Genomic DNA, 20898 nt, shown 5'->3' on the forward strand with positions numbered 1-20898 from the left:
ACAGGAAGGACAAGAGGGGGAGGTCTTCCTGTAACCACCCTCCGGCGTGAGAATCAGTAACGCTCGTAAATGGAGAAAGTACTGAAGTAAACAGACTAAGTATATTCAGAATGCAAGTGAGCGAATGAATACCTCATACCGTTTGACAAGGTATTTATAGCCGAAAGATGTAGGAAGATGATTGGGCCAGCTGTCCTCTTCTAGAAGATCTTCGATAACCGCCTGGACGCGTGTCCTTTTATGATAGGTTGAGCTATACGCCCCATGTGCATAGGTATAACAACCTGGACACGTGTCGCCCAATGATAGGATGGCTTGCCTCCTGGCCATGTGCACGGTTATAACAACCTGGCCAGGTGTCCTTTGCTCATTGGCTGGTAGGTCACGTATTCCTCAAGTAACAATCGTGAATATTCTTCTAGGTGATAACCGGTTGATGACAGCTGTCCCGCTGGCACTTCCTCCTGGTTGTTCGGGCGGGCTGATGTCCTGTCCTGCGGACGACTTCTGAGGGCGCAGGAATGCTTTCGCGCGTGGTATGAGGACGTTCCTCCTCTATCGTGATATGCGGGTGATCCGTATGCCCCGCGGGTGGCCTATTAGAGGTTCCTCTATGACCCGCGGGTAGTACTTAAGGGTATTTGGGTCTTTTTGGTTCCCTACCTCTATAGTACCTTGATGATTCGAGTAGGCTCCGTGAATGGTTTGGTCTCCTGTCAACGACCGGATGATCTTGTTTGTGTATTTAATCCCGTCTTGGAAGAATATATCACCCTCCCTAGACTGATTTCAGATTTACGGCCACGGTTTTATGGTTTTGGAGTTTCAGCTGCCAGGGAGTATAAAATGATACGGATTTGCAGTCGTAGAGTATCCGTAGATCCATTGGAACACGAGGTTAAAGTTAACATGTACACCCTTGGTACGTTGCATTGGAGAGTTTTGGGTCGAACCACTTACCACCTAACTGGGTATGTGGAACTTGATAAATATCCACATGCTCCAAGGTCTGGCACTCTGGTGTATATCTAAGTAGTCATGTGTATTTTCTTATTGGTAATGAAATTTATGTTGATTTGAATATAGAGACATTTGAGTTACATCCGTCCCCTCCGGGTGCGGGTTCCAAAAAGGGAAATGAAAATGAGAAAGAAGCAAAGCGTATGTTGGGGGTATTAAAAGGTAGGTTAAGTCAGGTGTCTTGGTGTTCGTCGCGATTAGAGGTTTGGGTGATGAAAGAGAAATCTTGGTATAAAGAGATAGTTATACAAGATGTAGTTGTAAGGTTTATTATCGATGGACCGCTATGGGTGAGACCCTTGTGTCTCGTGGATGGTTTAAATGGTGCTAGTATTTGTATGCTATTTGATCATAGTACAACAAGACTGATGGCGTATTGTCTTAACACAAATACTGTTCTATACCTAGAATTGTGGGGCTGCTTCAACAGTTTGATTGCCTATCGTCCTAGCTTTATTAAACTCGACAACTTTGGATCACGGAAGGGAGCTCGTAAGGTGTATGACGACAACAGGGTAAGGAAAAATTCTGGGAATTGAAAGAATGCTTGCTTGGTGGGTAGTTGGTTTATAGTTTCTATATGTCATGGGTGTGACATAATATTAGTATCTATGGGTTCTGTTTATTTATGTTGTTTGGTTCCAAATTTTCTTCGATCCGTTTTATGCCAGTTTGTTTATAGTTGCGGCAAGTACTGCCACAAATCTACTAGAGCTTGTATCCAATTGATGTGATTATTCTTCAAATATCTAAATGGCAACATCACATTACGTCACTGTGTCTTATATCTGGTTTGTTACCACATTAAAGGGCCTGGGTCCAGCACACTCAACCTATACATGAAAGCTTACAAGTGTGTAAAAAATGATTCTGGTACTAGAACTAGTTTCAAAGCCCCACCGACTTGTTATTTTTGTATAAAGTGGTGTAGTGGTATAAAGTCCTTGCAATCATTACCCATGAATTAATTAACTTTTATAATATAAAGAATATAAATATTTAATTCGTCGGCTTTGAGGTTTATCAAATTACAAAACAAGCTACCCCCTACAACATCGTTGCAACTCCACAAGTAAAACTAAAAATATAAACCAATTTGCGATGAAGTTTTTTTTCATGCCTATGCTACCCCATTTACTGCTGATGAATCAAGCAATAGTCCGGAACCTGATGATGACTTTTAAGCAACAACGATTAAACACCATAAAATAAATCGTGTTATGTAAAATTTTAACATCTGTCGTGAATTCAACCACTTTGAACCATATCAAGTGAATTTCTTATATAGGGAACGAGAAGTCAAAACGATTGCAACATTTAATGAAATTGCGTAAGTTGATAGTTATAGGGTGCTACTAAACGTACCACATCTCATCCATTTTTACTAAACATACCTCTTCCCTCAAGTTTTACATTAATACGATTTAGATTTTTTTTTAATCATTTTGTTATCTTTTATTATCATTATTATTTTTATAAAAGCATTTTCTATTTAACAATTTTTTTATTTATATTTTTATGTATATTTATAAAATTTTAATAAAAACATATTTTTTCTTACTTAGAAAACAGTTTTTTGCTTATCTAAAAACGTTGTTTTTATTTTTGTTTTCAATTTTTTTTTCTATACTTGTTTTAATCTTTTTGAATAGCGTTTTTTTAAGTTAAGAGATAGTTTACATTCTTTTATAAAAAATCATATTATTTTTTATAAATATAAAAGGTTAAATAACATACAACTCGATAAACAAATTTGACTCTTTTCAAAGGTAACGTTAACTCGTGTATCTAAACCTAACAAATAAAATCAAACTGTTTTGAATACGTTTTATAAAAAAAATAAAAAAAATAGAAAACTAGCTAGAGAAAACATACAAAACTTTTTAATACACGTAAAAAAAGTAAATAAACTTTTAATAAGATCTTAAATAAATAAAATAATAAAATCAATAACAAAAATATATAAAAAAAATTGTAAAACAAAAATAAAAACTTAATAGTTTTTTATTTGATATTTTGAGAAAATTATAAAATAAATTAAGAGAGAGTAACATGTCATGTTAAGGGGAAATGAAAGTTCAGGAAAGGGAGGGGGTGTGTGTGGTTAGTAAGGAATGAGTACGTTTAGCCTGACCCTTGTTATATCCATTGTCACTTGTACTATTACATAAAATGTAAACTTGGAGCAACACCAACTTAAAGGACCCGAATGGTTAATACTAAAAGTATAATAGTGGTACGAAAGATCTCAAGGGGCGGTTTGGTTGAGATCCAAAGTTCAGGGACCAAGTTGAATAAATTATGTTATATAAACCCATCGTTAGTTTTATTTTGTTCTAGCAGAAAATATTGTGTTCTTGTTTCTTATTAATAAAAAGAGTCGCATAAACGTTTTATGCAAAATCGTGTTTGGTGTTTTTGATTCATTTGTCCCATATTTAACATAAAATGCCTTCAGAATACAAACTTGCCATTGATGTATCAAGCGCTATCAACAAGGGCACGTGAAGCATAAAAGAGATCGGAATTTTTTTTGTCCAGGAGTTTAAATTTTCATGTTTACATCGGAAATTTTGATACGTATTGAGTACCTTCTTCATATAAACGTTGAAGATTCCCCACTAGCTATATAGGTACAAACTTGTTATTGTTTTTCATACATGCTACTAAAGATATAGACATAGTTGTACCGAGTTCAAAGTTGCTACCTATGACTAAAATTGACGATCAAAAAATTAAGAAAAAGAAAAGAAAAAAAAGGGCAAGGGTAAAATTGGTATTTCATAACCAAATTTAGCAATCTATTGATGCTCGTAGAAGATAGTTCATCCATTAAACATCACACACGCACTCAATTGATTCTCTGCAATCTTTGTTCTTTAGTTCTTTGTTCTTCCACTTGTCATATCTCATTTCTCACTCCACTGAATCATCTCAAAGATTACATATTTGCAGTTTTCTAATCGCTTGTAACATACCCAGGTTCGGTTTCTTCGTCTCTTTCACTTCCACCAGTTAAATTCTTGTGTAACAGTTCATCAAACTCCTCAAATTGGTGTTACAGATAGCGTAAGTTAACTCTTTGTTCAAATTGTTTGATGGGTTTTTGTGGGTTTTGGTTTATTTGACTAAAACTATACGAAATTATAGTTGCCCACCAGGTGTTTGTTTAAATGCCTGAATGAGTTTAAATCAATTGAATAAGTTAAATGGCTTTTTCTTCTTGTTTAAGTTGTGACCCATGGACACTTCCACAAAATCTAAACCACCCATCTGTAATTTTCTATCCGGCAAAACCGTCAAGTATTGTTTCTTTTGCATCCACTAAAGACAATGAACAACTCATTGTTTCCCCTATCGAACAACAAGTTCTCGATATTGTACGTGGTGAAAACACTGAACATGCGGTGCTTGACGTGTTTAAATGGGCCTTGAACCAACCAAGTTTCGAACCGTCTTTGAGTGTTTTTGAGGAAATGCTTAAGAAGCTTGGTGAAGTAGGTTCGGTTGATTCGATTAGGGGTGTGTTGGATGATATGAAACGGTCTTCGTGTAAGGTTTCTGAAGATACTTTCTTTGTATTAATTGAAAGTTTTGCAAAGGTTGAATTGTATGACGAGGCGGTTTGTGTTTTGTTTATTATGGAAGAAGAGTTTGGAGTGAAACCGGGGACGTATAGTTATAACTTTTTGCTAAATGTTCTTGTTGATGCAAACAAATTGAAGCTAGTCGAGGATGTTAACTTGTTAATGTCGAGTAAAGGAATTAAACGAGACGTTTCCACTTTCAATATCTTGATAAAAGCTCTTTGTAAAGCTCATCAAATGAGGCCTGCGGTTTTGTTGATGGAAGATATGTTTACTCACGGATTAGTACCCGACGAAAAGACGTATACGACCCTGATGCATGGGTTTATCGAAGACGGGAATTTAGACGGTGCATTGAGAATCAAAGACCAAATGGTATCAGCTCAATGTCAATCGAGTAATATAACCGTCAACACTTTGGTTCATGGATTTTGCAAACTAGGTCAAGTTTCAAAAGCTTTGAGTTTTGTTCAAGAAATGTCAAAGGAGGGGTTTTATCCGGACCGGTTTACATTCAACACTTTGGTTAACGGGTTATGCAAATCGGGCCATGTGAAGCATGCGTTGGAGCTTTTGGATGTCATGGTTCACGATGGTTTTGATCCTGATGTGTACACCTACAACACGATTGTTTCCGGATTGTGTAAATTAGGTAAAGTTGAAGAGGCAAAAGAAATTATTAACCAAATGCTGGCACGTGACGTGTCCCCCAATACGATAACGTACAACACAATAATTAGTGGTTTATGTAAGGAAAACCAAGTTGAATTAGCCTCTGAACTTGCTCTTACTTTAACAAATAAAGGAATCACGCCCGATGTATGCAGTTTTAATACTCTAATTCAAGGGCTTTGTTTATCTAACAAATTCGAACACACACTACAAATGTTTAACGAAATGAAAACCAAAGGTTGTCAGCCGGATGAGTTTACTTATAACATGTTAATCGGTTATTATTGTTCTAAAAGAAAACTAGATCCCGCTTTGAATCTTTTGAAAGAAATGGAATCAAGCAATTGCCCACGAAGCGTGATAACTTACAACACACTTATAGACGGGTTTTGTAAAAACAAGAAAGTCGAAGAAGCGGGTCAAATCTTTGACAGGACGGAGCTTCACGGGGTGTCAAGAAACGTGGTTACTTACAACACGCTTATTGACGGGCTTTGTAAAAATAAACGGGCTGAAGAGGCGGTTACACTTATGGACCAGATGATTATCGAAGGATTGAAATCTGATAAATTCACTTATAATTCAATTCTTTCACACTTTTGTAAAGCAGGTGATATTAAAAAAGCAACTGATGTTCTTCAAGTTATGGCTACAAACGGGTGTGAGCCCGATATAGTCACGTATGGGACGTTGATTCAAGGGTTATGTAAAGCGGGTAGGATAGATGTTGCTTGTAGGTTACTTAGAACCATTCAGTTAAAAAACATGGTTGTTACACCACACTCGTATAATCCCATTATTCAAACGCTGTTTAAAAAGCGCGGTGTGGATGCTGCAATGGAGTTTTTTAGAGAAATGGAGTTAAAGGGTTGTCCGCCTGATGAGGTGTCATACAAGATTGTTTTTAAAGGATTGTGTTTGGGTGGCGGGCCCATTGGGCAGGCGGTTGATTTTGTGTTTGAGATGAGCTCTAAAGGTTATGTACCCGAGTTTGGTTGTATATATATGCTGGCTGAAGGGCTTCTTGCCCTGCAAATGGAGGATACTTTAGTTAAGATAGTGGATCAGGTTATGAAAACTGCAAAGTTTCAAGAAAATGAAGTGAGTGTGATTATGGGTTTCCTTAAAATTCGCAAATTTGAAGACGCGTTGGGATCGTTGGATCGGTTTCTTAGTGTTCGGAAGCCGAAGAGAGGTTATCGGTGAGGTAAAAATGTCCAGTCTTTTTGTATCTTGTTCTGGTTTTTAATTGCTAGGTTTTTAGGTTTAGATTATGTGTTACTTTTTTGCTTGTACCATGATGCCGCTTGGTTACGTGTCCTACAAGTTTTGTGAAATTCGAGTAATATTACGTGTTGGTGACCGGAACAGTTTCAACCGCCGACAGTAACTAGCAAGTCCACTAATTCCGACATGTAGAACCTGAATTCCCAGCTCCGTCAGTAAAAAAAGCTATCTTATTAAACAAGAGGTTGTCATTGAAGCTGAAAAAATAGTACTACATGAACAAAAGTATAATGTAAACCATGTTATAGTGTCGGTACTCAAGTCTCTTGCTTTCATTAAGTATTTAGGATACCTGTATGCTGAAAGGTTTAATATAATGCAACCACTGCAATTGACTTTCTATGTGGTGCTTTTTTACTTGCTAAACCCTTGATCTCCCAAAATCTTTATTATGATACTTTCATTAATAAAGGGCGACATAACATATCATGAAGTAATTTTGGAGGTTGATAGAGCAAACATATTCTTTAAAGTTACGAAAATGATATACACATCTTAATGATTGTCATTCGAGTAATGGGAACATCCTCTAGCAGAAATGCAAAGTAAGGTTGCATACATCAGGCCCAAGTTGGTCCGACACTTCTTTAGAACCTGCGTATGCGAGAGCCTTGTGCACCAAGTTTGCATTTTACTATACGCAACCAAGAGGTTGGTGCACCTATTTCCATAATTACAAGTAGTAAATATCATATATTGCAAGTATGGAAAACCAGTACAAGATTTAGGATGACTTTCATGTTTTGTACTTTGCAATACAGGTGTGAGGTCCTCATACTCATAATACCTCAATAAATTGAAACATGAAGGCTTCAAGGAGTGGACATATGAAAATGCAACATTCATCTTTCTCCTCCAAGTACCTTAGTTCTCCTTCTAGAGAGAAGATGCATCAACAAAAATCTCCAGTTAATGCAAAAAGACGAGTAAAGCACCAGTAACGCTAGATTTGGTGTATTGAGCATTATTTGTTATCTGAATCTTGTGTCTGAGGCTCTACATTCTACAACATCACATGTTAGACAATGTTTCTATTCATCGGAGGCTACTTTGATACCAAACACCGTGTAAAGAAGTAAACAAAATTTTGTCTAAAACTAACTACGAGTATATATTAGCGTACTAGGGTCTAGGCACATGTAAGTTTGGCATAAACATTAACTCACTGAATGCTATACAAGAGGAAAACATATTGGGGGAAGACTAGCTTGTTGCACATTATGTACTTTCTTGTTTTTCACTCTCAGATTAATCCACAAACTTAACAAACATTAAACAAAGTATCAATCTTTGTTTAAGTTTCCTTACTCGTCCTTGTGATATGTTTTCAGCAACTTGTAAAAGTTATATTTAATTTAGTAAGTTACATTGCTAGAAATGGACGTATATCGGTATATGTAGCTTCAAGAAATCCCCCAATGTATTGCTTCCAAATAATGTTTTAAAAACCAGACCAGTGATTGAACCAGCCAGATCACCATGGTCGGATCAGTCGACTGGCTTTAGAAAACCAAAGGATGCATTTATTTACCTTTTTAGTTTTAAGAATTGCTAGATTAAGAATAAAAACTAAAAGAAGAAAAAGTAGTATGAATAGAAAATAAGATTTGTCCACATTTTATATTTTATGGCTTTTGCTTTACTTTATTTCCAACTAGCAAAGTAACAAACCTATCAGCCGACATACACGGTACGCAAACCATATCAACAAAACAAGCAAGTTGGTTTGTTCGTCCCTTCAGATATCCAGACGATTTGATTGTCTGCTTTACTATTTATATATATATACATATATAAATATATATATATACAGTGGCGGACCCAGGAATTTTGGCCAATGGGGTCCCGTTTTTTCGGTATTTAGATTTTTCGGGTCAGTTGTTGTTCGGGTCGGCCGTCGTTTGGTTCGGGTCGAGACGAAATAAAACAATATGATGAAATACGATCGGTCCTCATTAGAAAACACACAAAAATTATCAACAAAATACAATGTAGATAACTTCAAAATCAATGTGAAATTATTAACAAAAAGTCCATGTTACATTCTACAAATCACAAACATAAATAGTCAAAGAATGGGCTTTGATATACTTCTTTTTGAATCAAAATCATCCCTTAGGATATGGATGTTAGTGCCTATTATATTCACAGCTTTACGTTATGTTCGCGTAACCACTTCGAGATTTGTTTTGTCGATCTAAAACTGTGTAAAGCCATACAACTATTGCAGCTTCATAGACCCATATATACGTAGACATTTCAATTGATAAATGCTATATGGAAGACTGCTTATGACCAACCTTCAATATCTGCCACTTCTAATCTTTCTAAACTCCAAAACTCCTTTAGCAAATAGCAAGTTAATAATACAATGACAAAAAACGAGCTCTAAATGAAAAAAAAGGGTAAACTCCAAAGCTCCTATGCTGGATCCAACAAAAGGTAAACTCCACCTATTCTACTTATGGTCTTCTGTCTCTGTGTCCGAATGTTGGTTATTTTAAAGCCCTAACTAGTAACTAATATTGAGTAGGATTTAAAAAAGAATGAAAAAATCATAGAAAATGGAGGGTTGGAAGACTTGAACTAGTGACCTTTGGGATACAAAACCAAGAATTTACCACCACACCACATCAGTATTGATAGCATGGGTTCCAACTCTTAATTTTTATGGGGTCCATAAACAATTTAATATACCGCCTCTAGAAAATTTCTAAAAAACATTGGTGTCCCGGGACCCCGTTCTACACTACGTGGGTCCGCCCCTATATATATATATATATATATATATATATATATATATATATATATATATATATAGTTATGCATACATGTGTGATAATCGTGAATCATATTTCTCAATTCTCATTATAAACCTTTTAATACATGCTAATATTTCTGTAAACAAAAAGAAATAAGTTAAAATGAATCATGAAACTGGTAAAAACGACCTACTTGCTGCTTTGCTGACCAGTTGGTTCTATTGTTGACTAGTTGGTTCTATTGCTGACCACCCTAAGTCCCTAACCAGTCATTTAATCTAGCAGCGGCTTAAATAGGCATAACGAGACCGTCGGTGTAAATGGTTCCCGATCCGGCCGTTAAATGTTGCTTTCGAGACATCTATATGCTCGATTAACTAACAAACAACACCAAGAAATTATCTATAAACATAGTGTACATACTGTAATCGACCAACTTTTTTTTCGTAGTTTTTTAAGTTCTTTTCATATTTTTCACTTGTTTTCTGTCAAGGTTGCAAAAACTGCTATGCGGACCCTAAGCAGTCGACTGGGGAGTGGAAAGTACTTGGCCTTAGTCGGAGAGTACTCGTGGATGGCTCACCGAGAACCCGGCCTAGGCGGGGATTACATGTTAAGTACTCGACACCTAGACACAATTTTTACAACCATGTTTACTGTCTTCGGAACATTTACGATTTATTTATATTTATTAAAGCAATAATAATAATAATAATAATAATAATAATAATAATGATAATAATAATGATAATCAGCACACATCCATCCAACCATCCACTTCACCCCTCACATATCGGTTACCTGATTCTACTCTCCACCAGATCTGCCACCCATCCCAATACCATACCAATCCCAGATCTCCGTTATGGCGGCGTCACGGCGGCTCCGAGACCTCCAATCTCAACCCGGCAACAAAGTATGCGTCGACTGCTCTCAAAAAAACCCTCAGTGGGCCTCCGTCTCCTACGGCATCTTCATGTGCCTTGAGTGCTCCGGCAAGCACCGAGGCCTCGGTGTCCACATCTCCTTTGTCCGATCTGTTACCATGGACTCCTGGTCCGAGATCCAGCTTCGCAAAATGGAGTCCGGTGGTAACGAAACCCTTAATAAGTTTTTCTCCAAGTACGGGATCCCCAAAGAGACCGATATTGTCTCCAAGTATAATACCAACGCTGCCTCCGTGTATAGAGACCGGATCCAATCGTTGGCGGAAGGTAGTATTGTAAATTATAGTAAATTAATTTATCTGGTCAGATTGATTTATTAATTTTAATGTACTGTAATTTATGATATTATGATATTATAGGTAAGGCATGGCGTAGTATTGTAAATTATAGTAAATTATTTTATCTGCTTGATTGATTAATTTATTTATGTACTGTAATTTATGATATTATAGGTAAGGCATGGCAGGATCCACCGGTTGTGAAGGAGAGTTCGGTTAAAACCGGGGGGAGTAAGAAGCCGCCGTTGTCGGCGGCTTCCGGGGGAAGGGGTGGGAGTGCGGGAGGGTGGGATAGTGATTGGGGAGATAGTGGATTTGATGAGAGGGGGTTTGGATCTCAGGATAATAATATTAGGAGGAATCAGAGTGCTGGGGATTTTAGGAATGGTGGTGGGAACGGTGGGATGCCGCCGGCTAGGTCTAGATCAACGGAGGATATATACACGCGTGCGCAGTTGGAGGCGTCTGCGGCGGGGAAAGAAGGTTTTTTTGCTAGGAAGTTGGCGGAGAATGAGTCAAGGCCCGAGGGACTGCCGCCGTCGCAGGGAGGGAAGTATGTTGGATTTGGATCGTCGCCTAATCCGGTGCCGCGACATGACGCGCAAGGAGATGTTCTTTCTACTGTTACTCAGGTACAGTATTGTTTATAACACTGAATTGATAATGATTAAACTGTTATATATCTATTATCGAATAGAAATTCCATAAATTTTTTCCTATAGATCGATTTGATTATATTGTTTAGGATGAAAACGAGTAGAGTTGCTTTAAAAGCTTGAAATGAGCCCGGGAATCTAACAAAGCTTGTTTGATTATCGACCCCGAGCTTGAGCTTTGCGTGTTTTTAAGTTGTACTTTTTTTGGCATTCAATGTATTAATTTTCCACTGAACAGCATTACAGCAGGGCTCAAGCTGAGTTTTGCTTTGTTTAAGTTACTACACAAGCTTTTGCCGAGCTTGTGCTCATTAAAGGTTTTTCTCCAAATATATAAAAATAATTATAAACATACGTAAATTATTTAATATTCAATAAACGAGCCAAGTCCGAGCTTGTAAAAAAGACTCACTAGCCGAGTTAAAGCTCTCATAAGTCAAAATGAGCCAAGCTTGAGCTCGACTCGGCTCGACTCGACTCATTTACATTTATTGTTCAGTTGCTGATAAATTTATTATTATGAACAATATTAGGGCAAACTTGTGTTTGATTGGTTACTGATCTATCGAATGTGCTTATGCAGGGACTTGGTAAGCTATCCTTTGTAGCTGCATCTGCTGCACAGTCAGCTGCTAGTGTCGTTCAAGCTGGCACAAAGGAACTCACGACAAAGGTCTTTTGGTTTACTTAATACACTATATTTTTTTACAACTGGTTTAACATATGCACAACTGTCTTTACAGGTCAGAGATGGTGGCTATGATTACAAGGTGAACGAGACTGTTAATGTTGTCACAGCGAAAACAACAGAAATTGGACACAAAACTTGGGGACTCATGAAAGGTGTAATGGCATTTGCTTCACAAAAGGTTGAAGAGCTTTCAAAAGATAACCCTACATGGAACAGTGACAGTTGGCAGAGAAATGAAACGCAGGGAAACGGGTCTTATCAGGAGTTTGGACGATCTAATGGGATTTCCAATTCTGCCCCTGCATCTGGCGTGAACGGTGGCGGTTCTGTTAGTTCATCAGGCAGAAATTTCAGTTCTTGGGATGATTGGGATAATGATGGGCATAATAAAAGTTCGTCCACGTCAGCGACTGCAGCCAGTAAGGGTGGTGATGACTGGGCAGGTTGGGATGATGTTAAAGATGACCCGTATGATAGTTACAAGTCGGATGCTAAAACCGGAAGCCATGCTGGCAAATCGGATGGGAACTGGTCCGGGGCTGGCTTTCTTTAAGGTTAGCATATTTTTCACCCTTGAAAATTTTCGTTGTTATGTAAAAGTTTATATTGTGTACAATTGTCAACAATGTGGGCTAATTGCCCAACTACAGGGGAACTTAAGTAATTGTTTTTCGGTTGGAATTTAGACTCTTCTTGTAACAATTTGTTTTCTTGAAACTTCTATTGTGATTTTACTTTTGATATAATTTATTCTTTTAGTGTAGACTGTAGATCTTTATTATTGGGGTAAAATTTGGTAAGACATGTGGTCTTTTTTAGCTAGATTAAGATTATGAACCATTAGCAGGAGATGCAATATTGTAATTATACGGTGCTAATATGGCACCCGTAAGTCTTAGTTTTGATTAAGTTTGGCCTTCATGCTAAATGATTCCTGCAATTAATGCCTCCGGGAACATACTGCGTGCAATTACGGCTTAAACTTCTCATTCTGTCTTATCTCTAATATTTATTGTTAGTAGAGTTAGTAATTTGGGTTTTGTTTTATCTTAAACGAGTCAAATGAGAACATTTAGTTACAAGAGAGCTGAGTGTCATCCGAAGTTAAACCTTTAATGCCTAGATCCTCTCAACCCGTATCATCTAAAACTTCATATTATTACTGTAATAATGTATTTATTTATGATTAGCGTCAACAAGTTATTTGGTTATAAGTTTAGACAAAGTGTTTTTGGGTCAACACAACTTGACTTGATACGATAAAGTAACATGGTCTAACAGAACCCGTTTTGATTAGTTAGCCAGTCGTTAGCTTAACTAGTTGTCAGGAGATACGTGCTTAGTTTACTTAGAATTTTACCGTTTCTATTTGCATTCTCTCGCTTCTAGAAAACCTAGTTTTTGTTGTCTCTATCATGCATTACAAGCTTATATATGGCACCTCAGTAGTGGTTTGTGCAATCATCCTGCCGCCCTACCCATTGGTCCCATGATTGTTTGGATCACCGATGAACACGAAATAAACCATTTTTGTGGGATGCTTGCGAGCCAAGCCTACCAAGAGTTCAAGACCAAGACCTTGATCTGTACGTGGTGCATGTTTAATGACCCTATGGGCTTTGGTTGACCACTGACCAACCAGGTTCAAATGTTCAATGACTGCAAACCCATCTTTGTACGTCTGTGATGGCTTTAGGGTTGTGGGAGGAGTTTTAGATAGTAGTTTGAATTATCAGCAATGAAAACATGTAGTGAAGAGGGTTCTCTCTTGCTGCACTCATCTAGTGATGTTTTGAGGAGGTAATGTTAGGTACGAGCACTTATTGGTTTGGATATGGGTCGAACAGGACCTGCAATCGATGTTTTAGTTTTTAGATTGTTATAGCTGATTGATTTCAATTACAATGGTTATGTTTTTTTGGTCATAGGTGAAGGTAGTTCGGTTGATTGGGTAAAACTACCGCCGTGCTAAAATATTTCAGTTAAAACTCATTTTAGTTGTAAAATATAAAAGCAACAAGCATCTTTACTACAATATATCATTTGTGAAAGTTTAAAGGCGAGCTTTAATGCTGACATTATTTTGGTTATTTGTTCAAGAATCAAGATCAAATGGTTCATATACAAATTTTTTTTCTTTATTGTAACAAACCGAACCAATAACGACTTCCGGTATCGGTATTATTGGAACCAATATTAATATTCTTTTATACACGACTTTATTTTCTGAATTACGTTAGACAACTTTTGTGTATTGAAACCGTTGTAAATGAACTCGTTTTCTTGTTTCTTAAACTATATGACTTATGCATCCTGTAAAAAATAGTAAAATGTTAAATGGTTCAAAAGCGAATGTTGACAACAATACACAAACTCGTTTTCTTGTTTCTTAAACTATATGACTTATGCATACTGTAAAAAATAGTAAAATGTTAAATGGTTTAAAAGCGAATGTTGACAACAATACACAGAAAATGTATGAAATCAAAACTGCATATATGGTTGTGTTTTAACTTTTTTTGTGTCTTGGAGGGGCCATCCATTGAGGCTATCAAGGTCTTATAGTACAACCCTCACTCGAAGTAATAGATCTATTGAGTAAGAGAAAGTGGCCTATAGCCCTCTTCAAAACTGATGAATCAAAGCCTATCGTCCCATCCTTTTTCGGCAGCCTAATCTTTATGCGAGTCAACATTCTCTCATGCCGACATAAGAATTCTTCGTACAAATAACACGAAAAGAAAAATATATTTTTGCGATGACATTTTTCATAATTATGCTACAACAGAAATACAAGTATTGTGATATTAATTATGTTACATTCTACAAATAACATAATTCATACTAACTTTATTTTGTTAGCGGTTCTTATTACACTACAACAAAAAAGAAGTAAAGTAGTAGTAATTATGCTACACTTTACACATGGCGTAATTATTATTACTCTACTTATATTTTGTCGCAGCATAACAAAGTGACTAGGAATAGTCATCGCTCTTTTTGCACGATAAAACGTGTTTGTAGTTGATCCGACCGCATGTTGTGTAATGAAACAATTGGAACGTTGTGGAGACAAATGAGAGAGTATGAGACGGGTCACACCTTTCTCTTTCTAGTTTGTTTGTATGCATGGCTAAGTCAATATAGAGTTAGATCCATTTGTGTTAGTATGATCCAACTCTTTCTATCCCGAATCATTAACAGGAAAAATGTCTATCCTAGCAGAAAAACTGCTGTTATGGTTATTATATTTTAATTTCATACATTTAATTAGTAGTAGTACTGGAACCACAGTTTATCATCAGGTGCCAGGTTCACTACCATCACTGCGTACGCCGCCTCCCCCACTACCACCGCGACGGGATTCACCCCCTTCACCACTACCATCACCGCGTTCACCACCTCGACTAGTACTACCATGACCAGATTCACCCCCTCCATCACTATCATCACTGAGTTTACCACCTCCACCACCGCGTTTACTACCATCACCATGTTCACCCCCTCGACTGGTACTACCATGACCGGATTCACCCCCTCCACCACTATCATCACTGCGTTTACCACCACCACCACCACCGCGTTTACCACCTCCACCACCACCGCTGCCACCACCAGGTATGAATAGTTACAAAATATTTTGTACGACTAAGAAGTAACATTCTTGTATCGGGATGGAACCGGGTTTAAGCACAAGAACCAAACAAACAAACCATTCAAACAAGCGAATCACATAATTGTTTCACATAAGTTTTGAATCAAATCAAACCCTAGTGTCGAAATTATATTGATTTAGCCGGACATTGTGGCTAAACCAATCAAACTAAATCTGAAAAGAAACATAAAAAGAAATAAAGCTTACGACCAAAAGAAATCAAAGAAAACTGCTCTTCCAATATTGTTGTCGTTGAAAGATGTGAACTCCTTCTGCGAATATCCACCTATACTAACTAACAAAAATAATGATGATGATGTGTCCTAACCACATTAAGTTTTAACTTTAATTTCTCTCATATTTTCTAATCATTTCTCTCCTTAATCCATGTTACCCATGGGTCATGTGTTGAATTGCTATGACCCATTAGTTGTAACCCACATGAAAAAAAAATGTATTTAATCTAATCTAAATCACAATAACTTTTACTAACCCACTACATCTAATTTTACTATTAGATATTGAAAGTTTGACCATAATATAAAAAAACATATAAACCATTGAATATCTATAATAAGTTTAAACTCAAACAGTGAATTATTAAATTATTTAAATAATGATTTACAAACCATTATTGAATAATAATTAGCGACCTATGTTTATCATAAATATTTAGTTATGTGTGTACTTCAAATTTTGTTGAATAAATACAATATTCATAATCTTACAATTTGTAAACACTATTTAACTTACATTCGTATTGTTCATATAAAATATTTTTAATATGTTTAGGTACTAATGATTGATTTTATTTCATTTTAAAATTATTTCAATCTTAAGAAAATGTAAAATTTAAATATGTAAAATTCGAGGTGTGTGTTATTATATTAAAATTAGGGGAGGCAAAACAAACCCAAATTGGTTGTTTTGGGTCAATATGGATAATTTTTAAAATTGGAATGAGTTAGGATGGATCAAAAGAATTTTCCAAGGAGGTCAAGATGGGTTGGGGAAATACTAGTGACTTTTGGTCATGGGTTAGAATGAGTTTGTTTATGGGTTAGAATGGATTAAAACAAGCTCAATCCAATTTTATTTTCAACAAAACCCACGAAACCGAATGAAACCGAGAAATCGAAACCGAAATCATTGAAACCGAAAAGATACTGAAACCGACCGAAATGAAAAAAAGCAAAACCGAACCCAAAAAAAACCCCCGAAAAAATCGAACCTGAACCGATACAAAGTGGGGTTTTTTTAATGAACGAGGATGATGGGGGAAACATTTTAGTTTTTTTACATTTTACGTTTTTTATTTATATTTTGAGATATTATTATTTTTATTAATTTTTTAGGGGTTTTTGAAACCCTTTGTATTTTAACCTTCACTTGGGTCAAGATGAGTTAACGTTACCCATCCTGACCCATACCCATCCTAACCCTCTATTTTAAAAATTCATCCTTACCCATACCCATCCTAACCCATACCCATTCTAACCCATCACCCAAATCCAACCCAACCCATTCACATTGCCACCTCTAATTAAAATTAATATATAAACTCAAAAGAAAATCCATAAGAAATGTATGATTTTCGGTCATTTGACAAATCCCGTATAATATACGCCTATACGGGTTCAAAAGCTAGTTTTGTTATATATCAAATCTCATCATCCCTGAATTCTTCTTGGTAATCGGCCCAAACTTCTCAATATTCTTTCTTGACCCAACATATTAGGCCACCAGCCCACAATACATTTTTTTTCTGTTGAAGCCCACATATAATCAGATCCGAACAAATTAATTCAAAGTTGATCACCAAATTGTCTTGTAACCATAAGATATAATTCGAGGGCCTTTTTTAATTCCAAATTCCATCAACAAAGAGTACACTGATTTCTTTTAACTACTCCTCTCTCCGATGATTCAATTGCTACGTCCGTTGCTATTCCTCGCGTCCGCTCCGCAACTACAAAAACATTAAAACAATCCAAGGTAGACTCCGCTATAGAAAACAAGCGTTTCACAAAATAATGTGATATGTGTATGATAGATGCATTAATATAGCTAAACTTGATGTTTAAAGTGTTATAAAATATGCCAAAAAAAATGCAACTAGCAGCCATCAAGTCACAAACAGATCTAATGTGGTTTTTAGTGGCATTCGACGTGGCTTTCTTCACTAGCTTATAATCTAATGGTTTGTTAATAGGTCTTGAGCGGTTGAAATTAACGTGAGGTCGAAGACTTACTTAAAAATAAACCAATTACAACTAGTTAGATAGTGATAAGCGGGTATCGAACACAGGGAGTTTTGTGGAAAATGTGTTACTAAGTAGCTTTGTAATTAATCTATATTAAACTAAATGCATAAAATAAACTCAAGTATTTTGTTGGTTGATTTGATTAACGAAAAGAACTGAAAGCAATTTAACGAGTTTTAAAACAATAAGAGAAAATATGCCTTCCCTCGGTTTCAGGTTTCCATGAATACCAAAGTTAATGTTTAAACTGAGATGAACAATAAATAAAGTTCATGCTGTAAATGATTGCAATAATTGAGGATCAAGTACTTGGATTATACAACGCAAGGTAATCACTCAAAAACCAATTAGTTTATCCAACCCCGAATCCCTCCTGATTAATCTCGATTGCTTAAAGCACCAAGAACTGATGGTTTAGAACACGAATTCAATAAACTAACAATCTATCAATCAATGCATAAACACCATAATAATGAAATCAATAAGATAAAACTATTATCTCAGAAATTGCATAAACATTCAATCAAACATTCATGAATAAATCTTACAATCCGAGGGAAAACACAAAGGGAATTAGCCGAGCATGATTCGGTTCATCATTCCTTCAATTAAAGTTTGCATATGAATCAAAATCGAGTCTCTAATGATTACCACACTCACAATAATGTTATTTCACCCCAAAATCGCCTCTAGGTTGCTCTAGGATCAAAAGATATGATTAAGATCTCAAAAGCCGTCCAAAATACAAGTAAATATGGCAGTTACGAAATTCTGCAACGCGCCCACCGTAAGCTAGGATGGCCACCGTAGCTTATGGTGGCTTCCAAATGCCCTACGGTGGGTTTTTCTTCAGATCCCACCGTAGCTTACGGTGGCTTCCATTCTTGCCTAATTGTTTTCTTCATAACTTTCTCGTTTCAACTCCGTTTTCTTCACCATTTTCGCCCACGTTCTCGTAATTACATCCTCTATCTTCTCCCACCTGAAATTATATGAGTAACCATAGTCATCTAATTCCACAAGATTAACCGATTAAATGCATGATTATTAACGGTCTTAATTCACTTAAGGGTTGTCCCATGGACCACCCATCAGAAATCGCAACAGTCAGTGTGGTATTGCCGTAAGAAAATACGTTCAAAGTTTGGATTGTCTGTAAACTTATCATGAGTTGAGATTAATCATGGTCGAGATTCTTAAAACCCAATAATCGTTTTTTCTTTTTACAGTTTAAATGTCTAACAACCTTTGTGCTGATCCAATTATATTATATATATATATTAAAAAGCATAATTACTATTCATCAATGTCTAATATTTTAAGCTGAGTGTACAATCTGCTTAAGCTTCTATTTCTTAAGCCTTCCACCGCCTTCTATCTTCTTCATCTTCTTCTTCTTCTTCTTCTTCTTTCCCATGTTTCTTTTCTTCTATCAACCCATCGATAAAGGTCCTTCAAAGCTCTTAGTCCAAGGCGCAGAGTCAAAACAGTAACCAAATACAAATCTCACTCATTTCTCGCTATGAAGGTATGTGAAAACCTAGATCTCAACTTTCGAATCTGTAATTTAGCGTTATGCTGCTGCCTGCTACCGCCAACAACGGTTGTTTTAGTTTAAAGTTTTATTGGGTTAACTTTGCATTCGCAACTTCGATTATTGGCTCTCGAGATGTTTTTTTTTGCAGGATTTCGACTGCCAACACCGATTTGCAGGTATAAAGTCATCATCTCACAGGTTTAATTCATCTTCTTTTTAAGTTAGTTTTAGATGAAGGCTATTGTCTTTTCAATATAGTTGCTTTATTGGCTTTTACTTATAATTATGATGTATTTTAATCGTAAATAATAACATCTGTGTGTAGACGAAGACGACGAGTACAACAAATTGGATAATCTGGACATTGATTGCAGTTTAAAAGGTACTGAAGCTTCTATTTCAGGTGATGTAGATTCACATATATCTCATTTTCTACTTGCACTGAGATTAAAATTTTACAACAATTAAGTTAACTCCTTTTTGTACTTCGATAAAAAGCCTTCACACTAGATTTTTGTTTATAATTGATTGACTTGCTGACTTTCACCTCTGGGTTAGTTGCCCTGTTTGTTTAGGGTTTATACATCCAAGACTAAAACAAATTAAAGTATATACTTGAATTGGGCATAAACAACTCTGTTAGTAAGTATACTTTAGCCAAATGAAAAATATGCTTATAATTTGCTTGGTTAACTTTAAACTTTGAATGAGTTTATCTGTTTGTATACCTAAAATATGTCTTGGTCTCCACTGTATTAGATCATGTGATAGCAACATTTTTTCTGCTTTGCCAATAAAGTTAGTAATAACTTCAAATGATGCATGCCATTTTTTGGACTATAATAACCATTATATGTAGGCGTGTCATTTATATGTATTAAATAGTTTAAGGCGAAGGGTCTTATGGTCAGTGCGTCATTTTGTGAATATGCGCATTGCCCGTAAACATAAGTTACTTTGTGAGTATGCACATTGGTAGTAAATGTATATTACATTTACAATCAAGGTGAACATTTTAAAGTAAAAGATAGTAGTTGAACCACTAATTTCCTATGTTTTAAAATCTTCAAATTTTAAGAAAGCAGCAGGAATCTCAATTACCACGGCCTACATTTACTGTGCAGGTTAGTTCGCTTGATATGGTTCCCAACTTAAAAATACTTCTTCTAAATTAAAATCGTTTGTAATTGTGAATACGACTACTGTACTTCCATTTTATTAAAGTTCTTGAAATACGAATCAAATAGGGCTTATATCTTCAACACATACATATCAGATGGAAGACCATACAGTTGGCTAATATTATGTTATAGTCTTATAGAACTGTTAATGACCAAAGGTATATTAACGAAGAGCAATTATATTATCAAGCATCAATTGTTTTACTTATGTATCCATATTAAATACATTTATTTTGCTAGAACTAGACAAATTTTCTAGACAATAGTATAAACTTTGCTGATTTTTATCCATAAGCATTTACTGCCATTATATTTCAAGATACTTCAAAGTTTTTTTTTTTAATATTATTTATACTTGATA

The 20898-nt window shown here is 36.0% G+C and overlaps 2 protein-coding genes across 2 annotated transcripts; both read left to right on the forward strand.

Annotated features, from left to right (window-relative positions):
• The first annotated feature begins 3849 nt into the window (after positions 1-3849).
• On the forward strand, positions 3850-6766 carry LOC143551451 (uncharacterized). Its single transcript, XM_077041888.1, has one exon. The coding sequence runs from the start codon at positions 4230-4232 to the stop codon at positions 6483-6485; it is 2256 nt and encodes a 751-aa protein (XP_076898003.1). The 5' UTR covers positions 3850-4229; the 3' UTR covers positions 6486-6766.
• Positions 6767-10092: 3326 nt separating this feature from the next.
• Positions 10093-12663, forward strand: LOC143551452 (putative ADP-ribosylation factor GTPase-activating protein AGD6). Its single transcript, XM_077041889.1, has 4 exons — positions 10093-10542; positions 10728-11185; positions 11793-11882; positions 11953-12663. Exons 1-4 carry the CDS (start codon positions 10194-10196, stop codon positions 12451-12453), a joined length of 1398 nt encoding a protein of 465 aa, XP_076898004.1. The 5' UTR covers positions 10093-10193; the 3' UTR covers positions 12454-12663.
• The last annotated feature ends 8235 nt before the right edge of the window (positions 12664-20898 follow it).

Source organism: Bidens hawaiensis, unplaced genomic scaffold (assembly GCF_021521415.1).
Source record: "Bidens hawaiensis isolate Kalapana, Puna unplaced genomic scaffold, B.hawaiensis_p1.1 tig00016457_1, whole genome shotgun sequence".
NCBI lineage: Eukaryota > Viridiplantae > Streptophyta > Magnoliopsida > Asterales > Asteraceae > Bidens > Bidens hawaiensis.